The 18,620-nt window shown below is 34.1% G+C and overlaps 1 protein-coding gene and 1 pseudogene across 1 annotated transcript; both read right to left on the bottom strand.

The window, feature by feature from the left end:
* Positions 1-9,197: 9,197 nt before the first annotated feature.
* LOC120145408 lies at positions 9,198-15,803 on the bottom strand (annotated as a pseudogene).
* Positions 13,258-16,261, bottom strand: LOC120145192 (protein ALTERED PHOSPHATE STARVATION RESPONSE 1-like). Its single transcript, XM_039159082.1, has 3 exons — positions 16,019-16,261; positions 15,500-15,941; positions 13,258-13,268 (listed from the first exon to the last, which is right to left on the bottom strand). Exons 1-2 carry the CDS (start codon positions 16,256-16,258, stop codon positions 15,861-15,863), a joined length of 321 nt encoding a protein of 106 aa, XP_039015013.1. The 5' UTR covers positions 16,259-16,261; the 3' UTR covers positions 13,258-13,268; positions 15,500-15,860.
* Between the last annotated feature and the right edge of the window lie 2,359 nt (positions 16,262-18,620).

Raw genomic sequence — 18,620 nt, 5'->3', positions numbered from 1 at the left:
TCAACTCTTCATATTTCATTCCTTTTTATATTCTTAACTCACATACAATTATTCAAACTCATTTCTATTCAATAATCACTTATTTAACCTCCATATCCTCTCCTCCTTATGAAATTCAAGAATCATACCTAAATTTTAACATATTACAAATCCAATTCTAACACTTCATACATGTTAATTAGATTGATGACAAGTCAAATTCACTCTTAAACCTTATTAAAAAACCCTCTTTCAAGATTTCACTTATTCCTCTCTTTTCTTTAATTCCCTCTATTCCCTTCATCTTATTGTTTCAAAACAATTTAAGCTCTCCTTAAGCTTAATTATCACTTAATAATCAAAACTCAACCTTAAATTTAACCAGAAACTCAAAATCAGAAAACTCACCTTTAGCTCTTGGTTTTCACGTGTGAAGGAAGAAGAAAGATGAAGAAAACTCTAGAAACCACTTTGTTTCCTCTTCTCTTCCACGTGTAATATATATATAACCATTTTTAAATATTTTCCCTGCAAATGACCCTTTTTCCCTTCAATTCATCTAATAATTACTAACATCTTTCAAGTAATATTTCCAAATAATCATTGAACTATTTCATTCTTCTACTTTAGTCACCAAATTATTAAACTTTACGATCTAGTCACTAACCTATAGTTTAGGATATTACAAATCCTCTCTCCTTTTAAGAAAATTCGTCCTCGAATTTTAACTGAACATCTTGATAAAACATATCTTCCAATGTTCTCATGTTGCTTTATTTACTTAATCTTTCTTGTCGTCATTAGAAAACTTACTCTTCAATCCTTTAGCTTTTCAATTACCTTTTTCCTTTATACATTCATATCATATCACTTATCACATAAACAGTAACATCCATTTCCATTACTCAATATCATAAATCCATCTATTTCTTCATTAATCTCTAATTATCTTATCTCTATACCAAACTTTTATTTCATCCTCATTTGACCAAAACAATATTTTAAATCTTCTTTAATTGTGATTAAACACATACTTTACAGAATCAAATAATATTTTCACATTACTTTGCACACTTTTCATATTTCTATATCAAACTTATCATCTACACTTTCATATAACGTTTATCATACTTAAACCTTTAATTTCTTTATCCTTTTAATCCTTCACAATTCAAAATATCCTTGTAACATATATCATATCTTTTATTCAGTCTTTCCTATGTTTTTCATATCACTTAGACTTATCCCTGATTATCGATCTTCATCACATCTTCATAACTTTGATGATCCGCTTTACTTATACAGAACCTCATTCTTTTCCATCTCTTGTACTTGTATTTCCTTCCTCAAGGCTCCCTTTTTAAACATACAAATACTTATTTCCTTACCTACATCATATCTAAATGATCACAACTATATTCAAATCCACATCATACTTGATTAACTTAACTTTATCATTTCTTCAAATCTTATAACTTTATTATACATATTATTACAATTAATCAGTAAAAATTTCTCAATTTAGGGCATAAGCCCTAATCAGAATACTCATATTCATCTTCTCAGTTGAAATCCAACCAGTGTAATTTATTATCTTATTCAACCCACACTGTTATTCATATACATTACTATTCTCTTCTTTCTTCTATTACCTTACATTCCTGTGATCAAAATACATCATCATGTCTCAATTCACACCATACTTAGTTAATTTACCCTGACGTCATCTTTTGATCCTTTAACTTTAATACACTTATCATCACATAATTATGCTAGTCAGCACCAATTATTCCAATCTAAAACATAAACCTTCATCGAACCATTCATATACATTCATTTCAGTCGAACTTATCTCAACAATAGTTTACTTAACTTATCAAATTCACATTTACTCTCATACACCATTTTGTTGTTCCAACTCAACATTCTAACTTCCTTTATCTTATAAACTGATCACTGATGTACCTATTCTTAAACTCTTCTTATCAATCCTTAGCTTTACTCAAACATACGAATCCTCACCTTCTTCACTATGTCACATTATTATGATCAAAATATGCAATTGTATCCCGATCCACCTCATCTTTGGTTGTCTTATCCTGACAACATCTCAAAATATTAAATTTCTATACCTTTTCCATCACATAATCTGGTTAGCCAACGCTAACTCTTTCTATCTAAAATACAAACTCTTATTCTATCCACATTCTTGCTTATACACGGTATTATTCCTTTATTTCAAACTCATCAACTCTGACTGTATATATCTTATACGCTTGTCACTGATGCACTTATTCTCGAACTCTCCATAAATTCTAACCACATTATTAGATCTTTTAACTTTCTTATGGTGACACTTGTTCACCATATTCTATCGTATCCATGAAATAATAGGAATATTTCATATCATTTTTCCGATTCAAACCTGTGAAAACCTTTTATCTCTATTCTAATATGATTTTAACTTTCTGAAATCAGTCTTTGATCTTATGAGGCATTTCCTGAGGTGTCCGCTTTTCATCCTGCCTGGCCAGGGTAGGTGAATTGCTACTACCATCAAGTTCACCTCTCGCTTTCTTTGAAATTCTCATAATCAGATTTATACTATATTAAACTAATCTTATTCTATTAGCAAGACAACATACTCCTTACACTATCAGATCAGAAATTTTTCACTCTGTGTAGGCATGTACACATTTTATGACACTTTGGACTTTGGTTTATACCGAGAATCGGCTAAACCTTAGCTCTGATACCATTAAATGTAACACCCAACCCGTACCCGACCCGAATATGATTCTGAGGTGTCACATTGACTTTTCAAACTTTGACTCTTGATAAACTTCAAAGAAAATTTAAAACTTTCATTAAAATAAAAGCGGTTTATTTACATAAATCGACCAAAATAACCAAAATCGATCCGAGCATATTCAACTCAATCAATTAGTACATGCCAACTATATTCAAAATTACCAAACACATTTAAATTATCTGTTTTCTGATCTGAAATTTGTAAGGGAGATGCTGACCTGTCTTGCTCTTCTTCGCTTCTCTTCTCAATTTTGTAACCTACATGTGAAACAATCATACGCTAAGTCTATGACTTAGTGAGGCATTAAACTTATAAAGGAAACTCTAAATGCTTAAATATATATGAACATATCATCTTATAATGCCACATCAAAATAATATAACATTATATATATAGCATACTATACACATATACATATTATGCATTATTTTAAATCTCTAATCTTATTCCACTATCAATATTCTTATCATTTATATCTTATAATTATATCCTCTTATATCTATTCTTTTACTCAACATATTATTCAATTAACCAAGCAATACAAAAATTATCATATACATCATGTCAGATTATCTATTAAGAAATACGTGCATACATATAAATCATTGTTAGTCACTTATCATTTAATCACATAGCATATATACTTAACATGCTTAATCATATACTATACATATACCTCATCATGTCCTTGCTATAAAATTTATCATATCACAATATATGTTTGTTATTATCTCTTGATTAGCCCATGTACATATGTGAGAACTATTGATATGTGAGTCTCTAGAGGTTGTGCACTAATACTGTCACCACAGCTCGTATAAATGCACCGAAGTGTCACATAGAATTTCACCGAAGTGACTCGTAGAATTGTACCGAAGTGCCATATAAAATGTCCCTAAGGACCACGTAGAAAATTCCTTAAGAATCATATACATATACAAATGATCAAGTATGTGTCTCAAAAGACATCACACATGTTCCAAGGAATACATATATGTCCCGAAGGACCGCGTAGACCCTCGACTCTAGGCATGCAAACTATACCTCTAACTCTCAAGACATATAACATGGGCATTAATATTTATGTTTGTCACATATTCACACATTCGTATCAAATAGGCATATAGATCCCTTTCACATAGCTTATATTATACCTTCATGTAATCACACATCTCTTGTCATATGTCTTAATATTATATTTTTATAAGATCACACGTAGTCAAATAGTTCATTTCCATATAAATCACGCATACACGTAGATCACTTGCACATAGAGCATTTTCATAATACTCACATATCATATAGCTTATACTTGTTCTTATATCTTCTCATAACATATTCTCTTATAACTTTCTGTCATATCATTCTCACCATTTAATTTCACCTAATTCATAGTCATGTGGCTTATCTTATATACATATATTCGCATACCTTATAATTACCTAGTGTATTCCATTTCACACATAGTCATATAATTACGTAATTTACTTACATATAAATCTTTTCCATACCTAAATCATATAACACCCGATTCTTCCTCATAAAGTTATACTATATATTCTTATAATCTCATATTATCCTATAAGTAAATACTTATCTTGTCTCATTTTTCCATTTATTCTCATAATTATTTATACCATAACATATAATTTATATCACATATCTAATATTATTTGTATAATAAGTTAATCTATTTATTTAGTTAAATTTTACATAACTCCTATACCATAATTCTCTTTAAGTATACTTCTTCTCTATAACACTTATCTTATAGTTTGGCATCATCATTTATACTCAATTCCCTTCACTAATATATTATTCTCATATTACTCTATAGTCTAATCTTATTTAACTCATCACCCTTCTCATGTAGTCATATAAATCTATTATATTGATTCTTATAATTGATCACATGTACTATATAACATGTATGATCACCTATCATATAACCTATTTCACATTCCCATGTAATCATGTAGATCATTCATATTAATTCCTATAACTTATCATACTACATGTATTCACACAAATCATTTAATACATACTATAATATATATCACATATACCCAAATCAAACATATGCATATGATCATAAATTCATGCATTCTAATATAGGAAATAAACTCGTCGCAAGTTTTATTTCCTTTAGACATCATAAACTAACTTGTATGCACTCACTTTGGCCTCACTAAGTTCAAATCCCCTTTTATGATTTTCCTTTCTTTCGATCGAATATTAACTTGATGATCATCCCGGAACTTGTTCGTGCTCGATATCTACATGTTTATACATTGATACATATCAGTATCTAATTGATGTATTCTAATATATCATTTCCTATACCAAAGGAAAGACCTAATTCTATTTTCCCTTGAAGTGCATCGGTACATTCTACAGTGTATCGATGCATCCCTTAACATGTGCATCGATGCACTACCCATGCATCAATACATAATTTACATTTGATGTTTCCATTTTAAGGGGTGTATCGATGCACCCCCTTATGCATCGATACACTCACTGCATTCGATGTTCATTTATTTGAGAGTGCATCGGTACACAATGAATGTGCATCGATGCACACAACCCAGAAATTCCAATTAGAGCACGAAATTCACTTTCTTTTTAGCTCAACTCTTCATATTTCATTCCCTTTTATATTCTTAACTCAATACACATATTCAAACTCATTTCTATTCAATAATCACTTCTTTAACCTCCATATCCTCTCCTCTTATGAAATTCAAGAATCATACCTAAATTTTAACATGTTACAAATCCAATTCTAACACTTCATACATGTTAATTAGATTGATGATAAGTCAAATTCACTCTTAAACCTCATTAAAGAACCCTCTTTCAAGATTTCACTTATTTCTCTCTTTTCTTTAATTCCCTCTATTCCCTTCATCTTATTGTTTCAAAACAATTTAAGCTCTCCTTAAGCTTAATTATCACTTAATAATCAAAACTCAACCTTAAATTTAACCAGAAACTCAAAATCAGAAAACTCACCTTTAGCTCTTGGTTTTCACGCGTGAAGGAAGAAGAAAGATGAAGAGAACTCTAGAAACCACTTTGTTTCCTCTTCTCTACCACGTGTAATATATATATAACCATTTTTAATTATTTTCCCTACAAATAACCCTTTTGCCCTTCAATTCATCTAATTATTACTAACATCATTCAAGTAATATTTACAAATAATCATTGAACTATTTCATTCTTCTACTTTAGTCACCAAATTTTGAAACTTTACGATTTAGTCACTAACCCATAGTTTAGGATTTTACAGGAGGAGCGTCTTAGTTCCGGTGTGCCTGGTTCTTCTTTAACTGCTTCTGGTATGATCTAAACATCATTTTTAGAAATATCCTCGAACTCAGCAAATTCCTTTGTTTCAGCTTCGGTATTGGAGCTACTTGATTATATGCTTGACTTATCTTTGTACATCACATTCTCATTGAAAATGACATCTCTACTTCTGATAATCTTTCGATTTTCGTAGTCCCAAAACCGGTAACCAAACTCGTCACCACCATAACCAACAAAGACGCATTTGTTGGATTTGGCATCAAGTTTGCTTCTTTAAGAAATACAACCAAACACTCTTAAGTGTGAAAGGTTTATTTCTTTCTTGCTCCAAACTTCTTCTGGTATTCCACCATCCAAGGGAACTGAGGGCCCACGGTTGATCAGGTAAGCTGCAGTGTTTATAGCTTCAGCCCATAGCAATTTGGGCAATCCGACTTGTATCCTCATGCTTCTGGCAAGTTCATTCAGAGTTTTGTTCATGCGCTCTGTTATGCCATTATGTTGCGGTGTCATGGGAACTGTTGTCTACATCTTGATTCTATTGTTTGCGCAGAAATCTCTGAATCTACTGTTTATGTACTTTCCTCCATTGTCAGACCTCAACCGTTTGACTTTCAAACCATTCTCATTTTCCACCATGGCCTTCCATTTTCTGAAGGTATCAAAGACTTCTGATTTCTTCTTGAGAAAATAAACCCACACTTTCCTCGTAGAATCATCGATGAAGGTGACATAATATAATGAGCCTGCAAGAGATGGAACTGGAGATGGTCCCCATACATCAGTATGAACCAACTCTAACCTTTCTGCCTTGGGTGTCTTGTCAATCTTTGCAAAATTGACTTTCTTTTGTTTTCCAAAGATGCAATCCTCGCATATTCCGACATCTACACTCTTTAGATCCGAAAGCTTCCCTTTTGACAAAAGTGTCTTCATCCCTTTCTCGCTCATATGGTCAAGCATTTGGTGCCATATGTTTGATTTTCCATCAGCATCTGCTGCAACAATGATATTCTCTAAATTTGAGGTTATATAGAGAGTACAAGTCATCTTACCACGAGCAATGACGAGTGCTCCTTTTGTAATCTTTCATTCACAGTCTGAAAAGGTTGTGCTATATCCTTCTCCATCAAGCTGTCCTATAGAAATCAAATTTCTTTTGAGGCCTGGAATATGTCTCACTCCTTTCAGCTTCCAAGTGGTCTAGTTTGGCAACTTTAGTCAGATGTCTCCTTTTTCGACGATCTTCAAGGTTTCATCATCAACTAGATGAACCTTCCCAAAATCACCACTGACATAATTCCCCATGATTTCTTAGCATGGGGTGGAGTGGAAATATGCCCCTAAATCCAAGATCTATGATTCAATCGGACTGTTGACGCTTAAAATCATGACATCACTTGTCTCCTTTGTCACGTTGGCAGATTTCTGTGCGCCAGTATTTTTCTTCAGTGCTCGACAATCTCTTTTAAAGTGACCCTTCTTGCCGCAGTTATAACAGGTAAAATCTTTCTTTCCCGTTTTGGATTTGGATCTGCCACGATTTGAATTTCTTTATGAAGTTCTCCCTTTGGACTCTGTGTGCAAGGCTGAGGAGGTTGATGCTTCACCCGATTCTCTCCGTCGAATTTCTTCACTCAATACCAGATCCCGAACATCGTCAAATTTTAATTTATTGTTTCTCGACGAGCTGCTAACTGTTGTAACAGTAGCATTCCAACTGTCTGGTAGAGATGATAAGAGAATTAAAGCTCGAACTTCATTATCGAATTCAATTTCCATGGAACTCAACTGGGATGTGATTATGTTGAGTTCATTTAGGTGTTGAGTCATTAGACCCGTCGTGGTCTTTTCCTTTGCTATGTTGAAAGCAACATTTCGGGACAATGTCAGTCGGATAACTCCGAGGGCTTATCTGTCAAGAAGAGCTCAGTCTTCATTCTTCATGCCCTCTGGTTGCTTTCCTGAGAGAGATTAATACAGATTTTTTTGGTACAGAAAATATTCAATCTGCATCTTCCAAAAGCCAAAGTCTGCACCATCGAACTTTTTAATTTTCACATTCCCTTCGTCTGTAGCCATCGCTCCCACTCGAATCTGGCTTCGTTTGGATCGTTTCTGACAATTCTTGCGAACCACCGTGTATCAGAACACCTCCATCGACAAATTCATATCGGCGACAAATTTTTTCACTATTCACGTGAATAGTAATGAATAGTAATCTCGCAAAAAATTGATAAAATTCACAACCAAAAGCTCTGATTACCAGTTGTTAGGAAATAAACGAGTAATTTCTCTATAACCAGATTAGTGAGAATGCGAAATAAAAGCGGAAAAATAATACCCGAAATTGATAACGGAGTTCAGTCAATTTTGCTTACATCTCCAGACTGCTGCAGATCTTTTACTAAATAGAGAAAATTTATAGGTGTTTACAAAACACTCACTACTCACAAGAGAACTCTCTAAATTATTTAGTATTGGGAGAAAGAAATGATTTTTGGGATGATTTTGAAGCTAAATGGGCTAAGGTATTTATAGTTGAAGCTTAAGGAATAATATTTGAAAATACCCTAAAGTGCAATGACTAAAGTGTAATTAACCCTATTAAATTTCAACAATTGCTGCCCATTTTTCAGCAAAATTAGGTAGCCCACCATGGACCAAATTTAGCCGCCGACTGCTACTAATTTTCAACAATGTTGGCTCTTGAATATTCAACAATATTTAACAACCATGTCACTTAATCCGTTAACAGTTAACTAATAGTGACCATAATTTAATAAAAAACTCGAATTTGACTACATATTATAATTTTTGAAATCAACCAGAAAAAATAGATAATATACAAATATAAGTAATAAATCCAAAATGAAAATTAGGTGGGAGTGAGTGGTCAGGGCCCTCTCACTTATACCGAGTACTTCGTCCCAGTGAACAATATAGAAGTGATGTAGTTATGTTGACAGTAGAAACGCAATTATCTTAGAAGATATAATTAGGAAAAAATCATATAATTATGAAAAAAAAATTGCTTCGCCATTATTGATGCCTCAAAATTCAATGATAAATAAGTGATGACATCCAATAAACAAAACAATCAACAAAAAAGTGGTGTTTTCATGTTTCAGTCTTCGAAAGGTAGGACTTCTTCCGACACATCCAAGAGTTCCTCAACTTCAACTTCTTTGGCCTCGTATTCCTCCTCTTCGTCACTAGCTTCCCCATCCCTCAACTTTTGCCTCTCCGATTTCTCTTCCTCGTGTGTCCTCTTCCATCCGCTAACCCACTTCTCCCATTCCTCCTTCAACAACCTTCTCTTCTCCCGGTCCTGCTCGCTCAATAGCATCGACACATCCTGATCCTCTGCCTCGTACTTTTTACTGTATTTCTTCAAGTTCCTTGCTATCTCTTCTTCCTTCTCTGGACTCAGAAAGGATGGCGGCCTTGGGCGCCACAAGAACTGCAATGCAATAACAAAGTCCCCACAAAACAATGAGAACAATGCTCAATGGCACAAACAGGGATGATAATTTAACCCAAATCCAACGAGTTCCGACTCGACTCAACTTGATAGATTGAATTTTTAAAAAAAATCAGGTGTAGATCGGGTCGGATTTTTAAGGGGTGAGATCAGGTCAAGTTCGGGTAAAGGGTGAAAAAATTTTGACATGACTCGAAGATAATAATATAATTTTTTTTTTAAATTATTATTATTTAATTAAATCCTTATTTTTTAATCAAGTTGGGTCAGGTCTGATTTATATTCTAAAAATTTGGGTCGAGTCGGAGTCTGGTGGAGACTATATATTTTTCAAGTCGGGTAGGATGGAGGGTTCGGGTGGAGGATACATATTTTTGGATTGGGTAGGGTTGACCAAAAATCCGACCTTAACTAGACCTGTTGCCATCCCTAGGCACAAAAATAGTACTAAATTACGGTTGCAAGTTGCGCCTACGGTGTCGCAGCTATAGATGTTATTGTGTGATTTATTTCATTAAGGTAACTATGTTTTTATGTTGAGGTTGCGGTTATAGTTATGATATTACGGTGATCTCAAACGACATTATGATGCAACCGTTACCCTAGATTGCAGCCACAATTTAATACTTGCCCCCAAACCCTGTAATATACAACCCAACTCCAAGTAACTGATGCATGGCACTCAAGTACCAACAATCAAATATAATCATTTATGCTTTGCATCGGGTAGGAATGATTTATTTACCTGGAAGAAATGATCCTTTGGAATCCGGTAAAGTAGCTTGCCATTAAAGGACCATATGTTGAAACCATTTTCCATTTCATGAACAGAAGTCACTGCTGTTGCAACATACCTAACATATGCAGTGTGAATAACTTATTAGAATAGATATTTAAGCAAAATATATATATATATTTTACTTAAGCTAAATAGAAAATAACACAAGTAAACCCGTTATAGATGTTGTCAAATTATCTTTGGCTTACCTTCCGGTGGGATCCCATTCAATATCCGTTGCCATGAAATTCAGCAATCGCCATGGTTTCAAGCTCATCAACGTTAAAGAATTCCAGCTGACCATTGAAACCCTTCAATCCAGCAAGCACAATGAAACGTCCACCGGGTGACCAGAATAGGGCGTTTGCTTGCTTGCCTTTAAGTGTGCTGAGGTTTGAAACTCGGCCTGTATTGTGAGCAGTTCGCATAGAGTAAAAGTTAATATCCGGCCTTGGATTATCCCCATGTATCACAGCAAACCTGTGACCCTTGGGCTCCCAAGCAAAAGCAACGATCTTGTCACTTTTGTTATCCAGCTCCAAAACCTCAACTGGAACGTCCCTCTCTTTGATGCGGAAGAGCTCAAAGCCTGTATATGTGCTTTTCTTTGTTTTCGTATAGCGATCAGCCTTGACAGCAAGATAATCACCATTGCTTTGCCAGTACATTTTGCAATCACTAACACTGAAAAGGTTCTTTTGCCTCAACTCAGTTTTACTCGGGATTTGAACTAGACTCACCTGATATATTCGTGCAAGTGGCACATTAGTTGATATCTAAATCTAAATCTCTATAAATAAAGTATCTCAAACAAAGCACAAGTGCCTACTCTAGCAGGTTGATTTCCGCCTCCAAGTTCAGGAAAAAAGTGCAAGAATGGGGTCTGTTGGTGACCAACTGAAGTCCACAACATTCTCAACCTTCAAAGATTTCTTGTCGATAAGGCTAAAGGTCTCTGTTTCATAAACAGATATCATATTCTTCCCAAGTTTGGCAAATACTTGTCCGCTTTTCCACTTCCCCATCTATAACATGACAATATAGTTAATTAGATACAGATAAACTCACAAATAAAGATGTAATTGAGACAAGATAGATCGCAAGCTCGAGTTCGACTTGGTCAAAGCTCAATCAACATTCAATTTAAATAAACTTGACTCAAATTCTTAACGAGACAAAATGAGCTACTTGATAAGATACCCAATTCGAAAAGCTCAAAAGCAACTTGAAAAAAATAATATATTAATATTTATATGTTTTTTATTAAAAAATCAGTATAAGGTTTTCATATGCTTAAGGTTTAAAGTTGAGCTCAAATTCTCGCTTCAATCGATCTAAATCTGAGAATATTTAGAGTTCAAGTTTTTTCGAGCTCAAGCCGAGCTTCAAATTTGATTTTGAGTTCGAATGTAACTTGATAATTTTAAGTTCGCGAGCTATCGAATTCGAGTAGAGCTCAACTTTAAACTTTTCGAGTCGAGTTCAATTCAACAATACTCGAACTTGACTCTCGTTCGCTGCCCTACTCACAAAGATGAGATGAAAGGTGACAGAGAGAACGCGGAACACATGATTCCTGAAGGATTATCAGAAGAAAGGATCACCTGAAAACAGGCCAAGAAACTCCAGCAACACCTCCAGCTCCTCCAACTGAAAATTCATCTGCACTACCCTTGAAGTCTCTCATCACTTTACTGGTTCTCACATCAAAAATGTTTATCACAACCCTCTGAATACATAAGATTATATCAGATATAACATTTGAATAATAGAATAAAGTTTAAGCAATATGTAATTGGTTCCAAAAGCTCACATTTGCATCACGAGGATTGCTTGGTTCATGACTGCTGTAAGTCACCAAAAATTTCTCCGCAGGAGAAAAATCAATATGCTTAACCTGTATCAATGTTTGAGTGTTAAAGGTGAAAAAAAAGAAGCAAAGTTCAGAGAAAATCTTAACCAAAAGTCTGATCTTAACCTGAGGATGGGCATAACGCATTAGGCGGTTAAAGGTAGTAGCACCTCCCCAAACTGCGGCTCCTTGCCTGTGAACTGTTGCCAAGTATGTCCCTAGGGGAGACCACTGTACAAAACTTTCAGTCCAGAACTGCAAACAAAAAAGGTTAAAATTAATTATAAGGTATTAAAATTTGAATATGAAAATGACAACCAGCTTAATTACCCATAAAAGATCTGCATTAAAATAATTCAACCAATACTACACCTTGCCACCTTGGTCAAAAGATATGGACACAGATATCTAACCATGATGAATGTAACACATACATAATAAAGAGCGAGAGTTTCATCTACTTACAGTGCGCCTGTAAACAAGCTCAGTTTTAGACTGCCTTGCATCATTCCAAAGAACCTCCGTATCAGTGCCAGCACGAATTACAAATTGATCTCGTGACTTTTCATCGGTAAGCCACTTCTGAAGATTTTCCTGCAATGACATCAAAGAAATATATCTATATATACACACGTGTGCGGATAAACATGCATAACACTAGGAAACTATCATGGAGAGAACACAGGTTTTGTGCAATAAAAGAAGACTTGAGATTATCTGTAATATATAGCGGTTAAATAATACTTTGAAACACATTTCTAATAGTGACAAACTCCCCATAATACCAAACACAAAACTACAGTTATCATCACTCATGGATGGAACTAGAATCAAATACAGAGGAATAAATTATTTAAATTTAAAATAATAAAAACTAATTAAGTATTTAATCTAAAAAATAAGAGGAACAAAATTTTAATTTTATTTAAGTTAAAACTGATAACGATTTAAAATACTATTAAACCAAAAATTTTGAGAGGGACAAAAACCCCTCTCACCCTCAATGTACCTTCGTACCTACCATCACTAAAATCTAAATGCAATTATACTGATATTAATACAAAAACAAAATCAAAATTTCAACACTACCATGGCCACAAACAAATCCAAAACCATCTTTCATACATATTAAATCGTTACATAGAGTATTAACCCATTGATACAAACACAATTATTCATGAAGAAAAGTTATGAGCCGCTTCATATCAATGTTTGAATAGACACAGTATATATCACAACACTAATCAACACTTTTACTGCCTATGTGTATGTATAGCAATAGCAAGGAGAATCGGAATCAAATACATTTACTACAAACAACCAAAACAATATTACCCCTGGCGTGTAGGGTTTAACCTCGGGAGGAGCCCATTCATCCGGAACTCTCAAGTACCTATCAAAATCATCGAACATATTGACAACGAAAATATGTGATCTGTCCAACTTGTACCCATTTGTCTTCTCCTTAGCAAGCTCGGCTTCCTATGACCATAAACAATCAGAAAACCAAATAAGATTTTGAAATCTAAAGCCATAAGCCCATAAGACCAAAGTTATATATATATATAAGCTGCAAATATCGAACCTGAGGAGTATTATACTCTATGAAGCAGTAACCAAAGGTTTTCTTAGTCTCAGGATCAGTTGGCATCCAAAGGCCATCCTCCTTAATTACACCAATCTGACTATAGATTTTTTTAAGTACACCCTCGAGTTTATCGAACTTTTCGCGTGGAACAACAGGGAGATTATCAACGACGATCACATTTCCAAACCCGGAATCAAACTCCAGCTGATCTTCATGGTAAACATCCTCGTCGTCACTGCCCAAATTAAGAAACAAAGATTAGAAAAGCAAATAACAAACAAACAAAATCAGTCCGAAGTTATTTAAAAACGGGTCTAAAACCTGACAATGCCGAAGTTTTCACCGAGAGGAAGTTGAATGGAATTGAAATCGATACTCAGATCAATACCCAACTGAGCCGCTTTCGACTCCACCTCGTTCATCAGTATAACCTCGGCGGCCACGGTGTGTTGAGTCTCGAATTGTTCTTCGCTTTCCGATGGGAGAGAAGGAAGCGTGGTTCAATAAGATTTTTTTGATCTATTTTTGATTTTTGGATGATACTGGGAATCAGGTAGTTTTGCTTTTAGAATTTCTAGGGTTTTAGTTTTAGGCGGCAAAGATCTCTCTAGTCTGTTACAATTTCCAACTTTCAGTTACTCTTTTGTTTCTTCTTGGGATTATACTAATGAACTCTCAGTTTACTATTGAAATTTAATAGAACACACGGACATGAATTAAAATTCTTTTTTTAATAGCATGAATTAAAATTCTCAATATGATATCCATATAAATGTATTATAATTATAAGTTTAAAAAGTTAATATAATCTCAGAAAAAAAAAATCTCAGAATAAAAAAAAAATCATGTAAGCCATTAATTGAAAATAACATTTAATTAAAGTTTTTAAATTAAGAACTATAATCCAGTTATTTTTCTGTCAATATTTCTGATATTCTACTAAATAACAATTTAACAACAAAAATTAATTGAAAATGGAACAAATTAAGTTGAGAAGATCGTTGCTGAAATAGACCTCTACCGTATTTAATATAGATTAGTCGATTAATAAATTAATTTTCGGTGGTTAAATTAAAAAAACAGTTTAACAAGTGACTTGATAGTTGATACGAGAAATAATAACGTACGAAAAGTTCAATTAGTGTTAGTTTTCAATTAGAGATTTAATTGTCGATTTTTTAAAATATTGTACTAAATATAAAATCATAAAATTTTAAAAAATCATAAATAATTATATAAAGTTATTAAAAATTATATGTGTTCGTGTGATTTACTTACTGAATGAAGCGAGTGCCATGGCATGTTTTGTTCAAACGATGGTTCAGATACTCGAACTGCTGATAATCATGTTCATTTTAACGTTGGAAGTAATAAAAGGTGTCGGAGGGTTGAGCCACAAACAATGGAGATCATTCAACTAGGAGAAGATAACTGCAGAAATGAAACTTGTTCGACGGTGATTTGATCGAACCGTTCCTCGATCCGAGCCGTGGTAAGATTTGAGGAGATATCGAAGGCGAACAATATTTCGATGTAGGAGCTTTCCAAGAGAGATTAGGAACTAACGAGGTTGACGTTTGCTGTAGGAGAAGATTTGCATTTCCTGGTGAAAAGTAAACTGAGATGCATACATATATTATAATTCTATCCTCTCATGTTCACTGCATTACGGAGGATCGGATCTGCTCGACAATTCCCGGCACAAAATCAGTTTGTCGAGTTCTCCGAGGCACAAGGAATTTCTTCCGGTTGATTGTGGCTGTCAATGGCCTCAAAGGCATGAACACAAGCTTTGGAGAATCCCATTAATGCCTGAAATACATTGGGAAGGCTAGTTTTTAGGATGTTTAAAATCATGGTATTGCTTACTTGGACAGAGTTTAGATGTTCGGTCTTCTCCGTGTCGACTCGCTTCTTCAAGGCTTCGGTTCTGGCACGCTTCATCGATAAAGGATGCTTGGGGCTCAGAACATTTCCCTCGGCCTTTTTCTCCATCTCCGTTAGTGAGATTAACTCCTTCTGAAACATTTTCTCGAGCTTCTCGGATTTTCTTTACTGGTTGTGCTCCTCGGCCTGCTGTCGGATTATAGATTCGACGGCCGACAAAAAGTGCTTAATGGCATCTGAAGCCACCTGCATTCACCAGAGGTTAGTAAGTGATAACTCCAAATGATAGCACAGAGGATCAGCTAAAAGGCTGCTTGAGTTACCTTATCAGGTAATTTTTCTAAGCCACGCTGCCATTTCTCAGAGAGTGTACGAACTGCAGATGCGCAACGACTCTGCCGCTTGTCGGTTACAAGGCAATCAGTAAGTTGGATCCACCGGCAGAGCGTTCTTGCGTACTCTTGCTGAGATTTTACGAGCTTACAGAAGCTATAATACCAAAAGGAAACCTCGTTTTGAAGCTGAGCCGCCGCTTGACGACGGGATTCGGTAGTCAGATCCATGCTTATATTACAGATGCTTATATTATCAGTAATAACAAAGGGAAAGGAAAAAAATCATAAAACGACAAGAAAAGCGACTGTAATAGAAACTGACATATTTGCTTATTCTTTTCCCTTATTTTTTAAATTTTTTGTTTGTAAAAAAGAGAAGAGAGTAAAGACAGAATTAACCAATATGCCTTAATGGCTGCAACAATGAAGAAGGAAACGTCAAAGCTTGAAACAGAAGGAAAATGAGAGCAATGGTTGGAAAGCTTCAAGATTTATTGTTTGCTTAGCTAGAGAAGAAGAAGAAGAGTGAGCAAAATAGCCAAATACAGCAGAAGCATCCAAAGCCAGAGGGGAATGGGGGAGAAAAGCTCAGCTGGCGCATTTTTTGCTACCTTCAATCATCACATTGAACCCCTCACTCCACGCTAGCATGACTGCATGAGTGACTTCTGGTTGGATTGGCCATAATGGACTATTATTGTTTTGTTTAGGGTTTTACTGACAATCTGTCCCCTAAGTATACTTATTTTAACAGTTTAATACCTAAAAAGTTGTTTTTGTTATAAGCCTCACTTGTCACATTTTTACCATTCATGATTATGAAATATGATTGAAAGACTAGATAGTAAAAGAGAATACTAAGCTTTTTAGAGGATCCATATTTAAACAATTGTATTTAATGATGGATATGCGTAGAATTCAGGGTGAGTATGTGCTCCACTCTGGAATTTGAATTTTTTTATGTTAGTTGTTTATTTTAGTGAATGTATTTATCTTGAAATTTTATTTGTGTCCACTTCATATGATTTTTTTTTTATTAACACATATATACTCACCCTGAAAAATATTTTTGAATCCGTTATTGATTGTATTTGTGATTATGTATGTGTTGTCAATATATTATGAAAAATTCTGAACATATATTATCTTATAATTATCCTAAACTATTCTAAAAGGAAAAATATTATGAAATGCATAACGTTTCAATACTTTACGAGTACTTTTGATAAAAAAAAAACTTGAAGTACCAGGTTGAAAAACTAAATATAACCTAGGGGGCAAATTATCAATAAAACAATTTTTGAAAGGTGTCGTCAGTTGCTGACTGCGTATTTTAGCGTCTTGGGAAGATGCGTAAGATAACCTGAGAGCTCAGCTGGCGCATTTTTTGCTACCTTTGGTTTACACACTCAAGCACTCACTCCACGCTAGCATGAGTGTTTTTCGGTTGGATGGAGTATGGTCTATTATTATTTTGTCTGGGTTTTATTGATAATTTCTCATATAAATTATATTTATTTTTTATTTTAGTATTTAATTTTTTATTAGAAATATCAATTGAAGGGCATGACAAGTCTAGGGCAAACTAAGAGTTTATGTTAGTAGGGGTGTAAATGAACCGAGTTTGAACGAATAATATTATGTTCCTGTTGGTTTGTTTATTTTTAAAGGTATTTGTGTTCTTTCATTTAACGTTCGAGAACATGTTCGCTTAATGTTCATGAACAATATGTTCATTTAACGTTTATTTGAATTCGTTTAACGTTCGCAAACATATTCATTTAGCGTTGATAATGTGATACATAAATCCCATACTTAAATTTGACGTTGTTGTATTGTACAGTTTCTACATTAAACCCAATCACTGCCGGGAAAAAGAACACCGATTAAAACCCAATATGGACGGGCAGAAGGGTAAGTGAATCCTATTATTTAGGAAAAAAAGAAAAATGATAAAAACTAAAAAAATTTACACCCATTATTTAAAAAAAATTAAACAAGATTGTTGAACATATAAACAAGCTCTTAAATGAATTTGTTCGTAAACATAAACGAACCGAACGCGCATATGTTCATGTTCATTCGTTCGATTATTAAACGAACATAAAAAATTTATTTATCCTTATTTATTTAACTTAATAAACGAACATTATACAAACAGTTTACAAATAATTCACCGAACTTTCATTTATACCTCTATGTCAGAGTTACAAGCTTCTAAAATTTGAAGAGTCAACAAATTCATAAAATTCTGAGGAAAAAGAACAAATTATAAATAAAAAGTATAATAATAATAATAATATATGATAATTTAAAATTTCTAAAAGGTGAGTATATCCATTCCCCATGATGGCTATAGATTTGCTAGCTAACGTACTTGACCAAGCTCGGTATTTCACTCGCATAGGCCGCACTCATGTGGCACCACTGTTCCTTGCAGCCATTAAAGAGAAAACAGGAACACCAGTCGATGCCGCAATCATCATGACTATCTTCAACTCCATCATCGGATTCTTCACATGCTCCGACAGTAACGAGCTGATTGGATTCTCGGACAGTAACATGCTTAGTATGATGCAGCTAAGGACAC

The sequence above is a fragment of the Hibiscus syriacus genome, unplaced genomic scaffold (genome assembly GCF_006381635.1).
Source record: "Hibiscus syriacus cultivar Baekdansim isolate YM2019G1 unplaced genomic scaffold, ASM638163v2 tig00110893_pilon, whole genome shotgun sequence".
In the NCBI taxonomy this organism is placed as follows: Eukaryota; Viridiplantae; Streptophyta; class Magnoliopsida; order Malvales; family Malvaceae; genus Hibiscus; species Hibiscus syriacus.
This window is presented reverse-complemented; position numbering and strand designations above follow the sequence as displayed.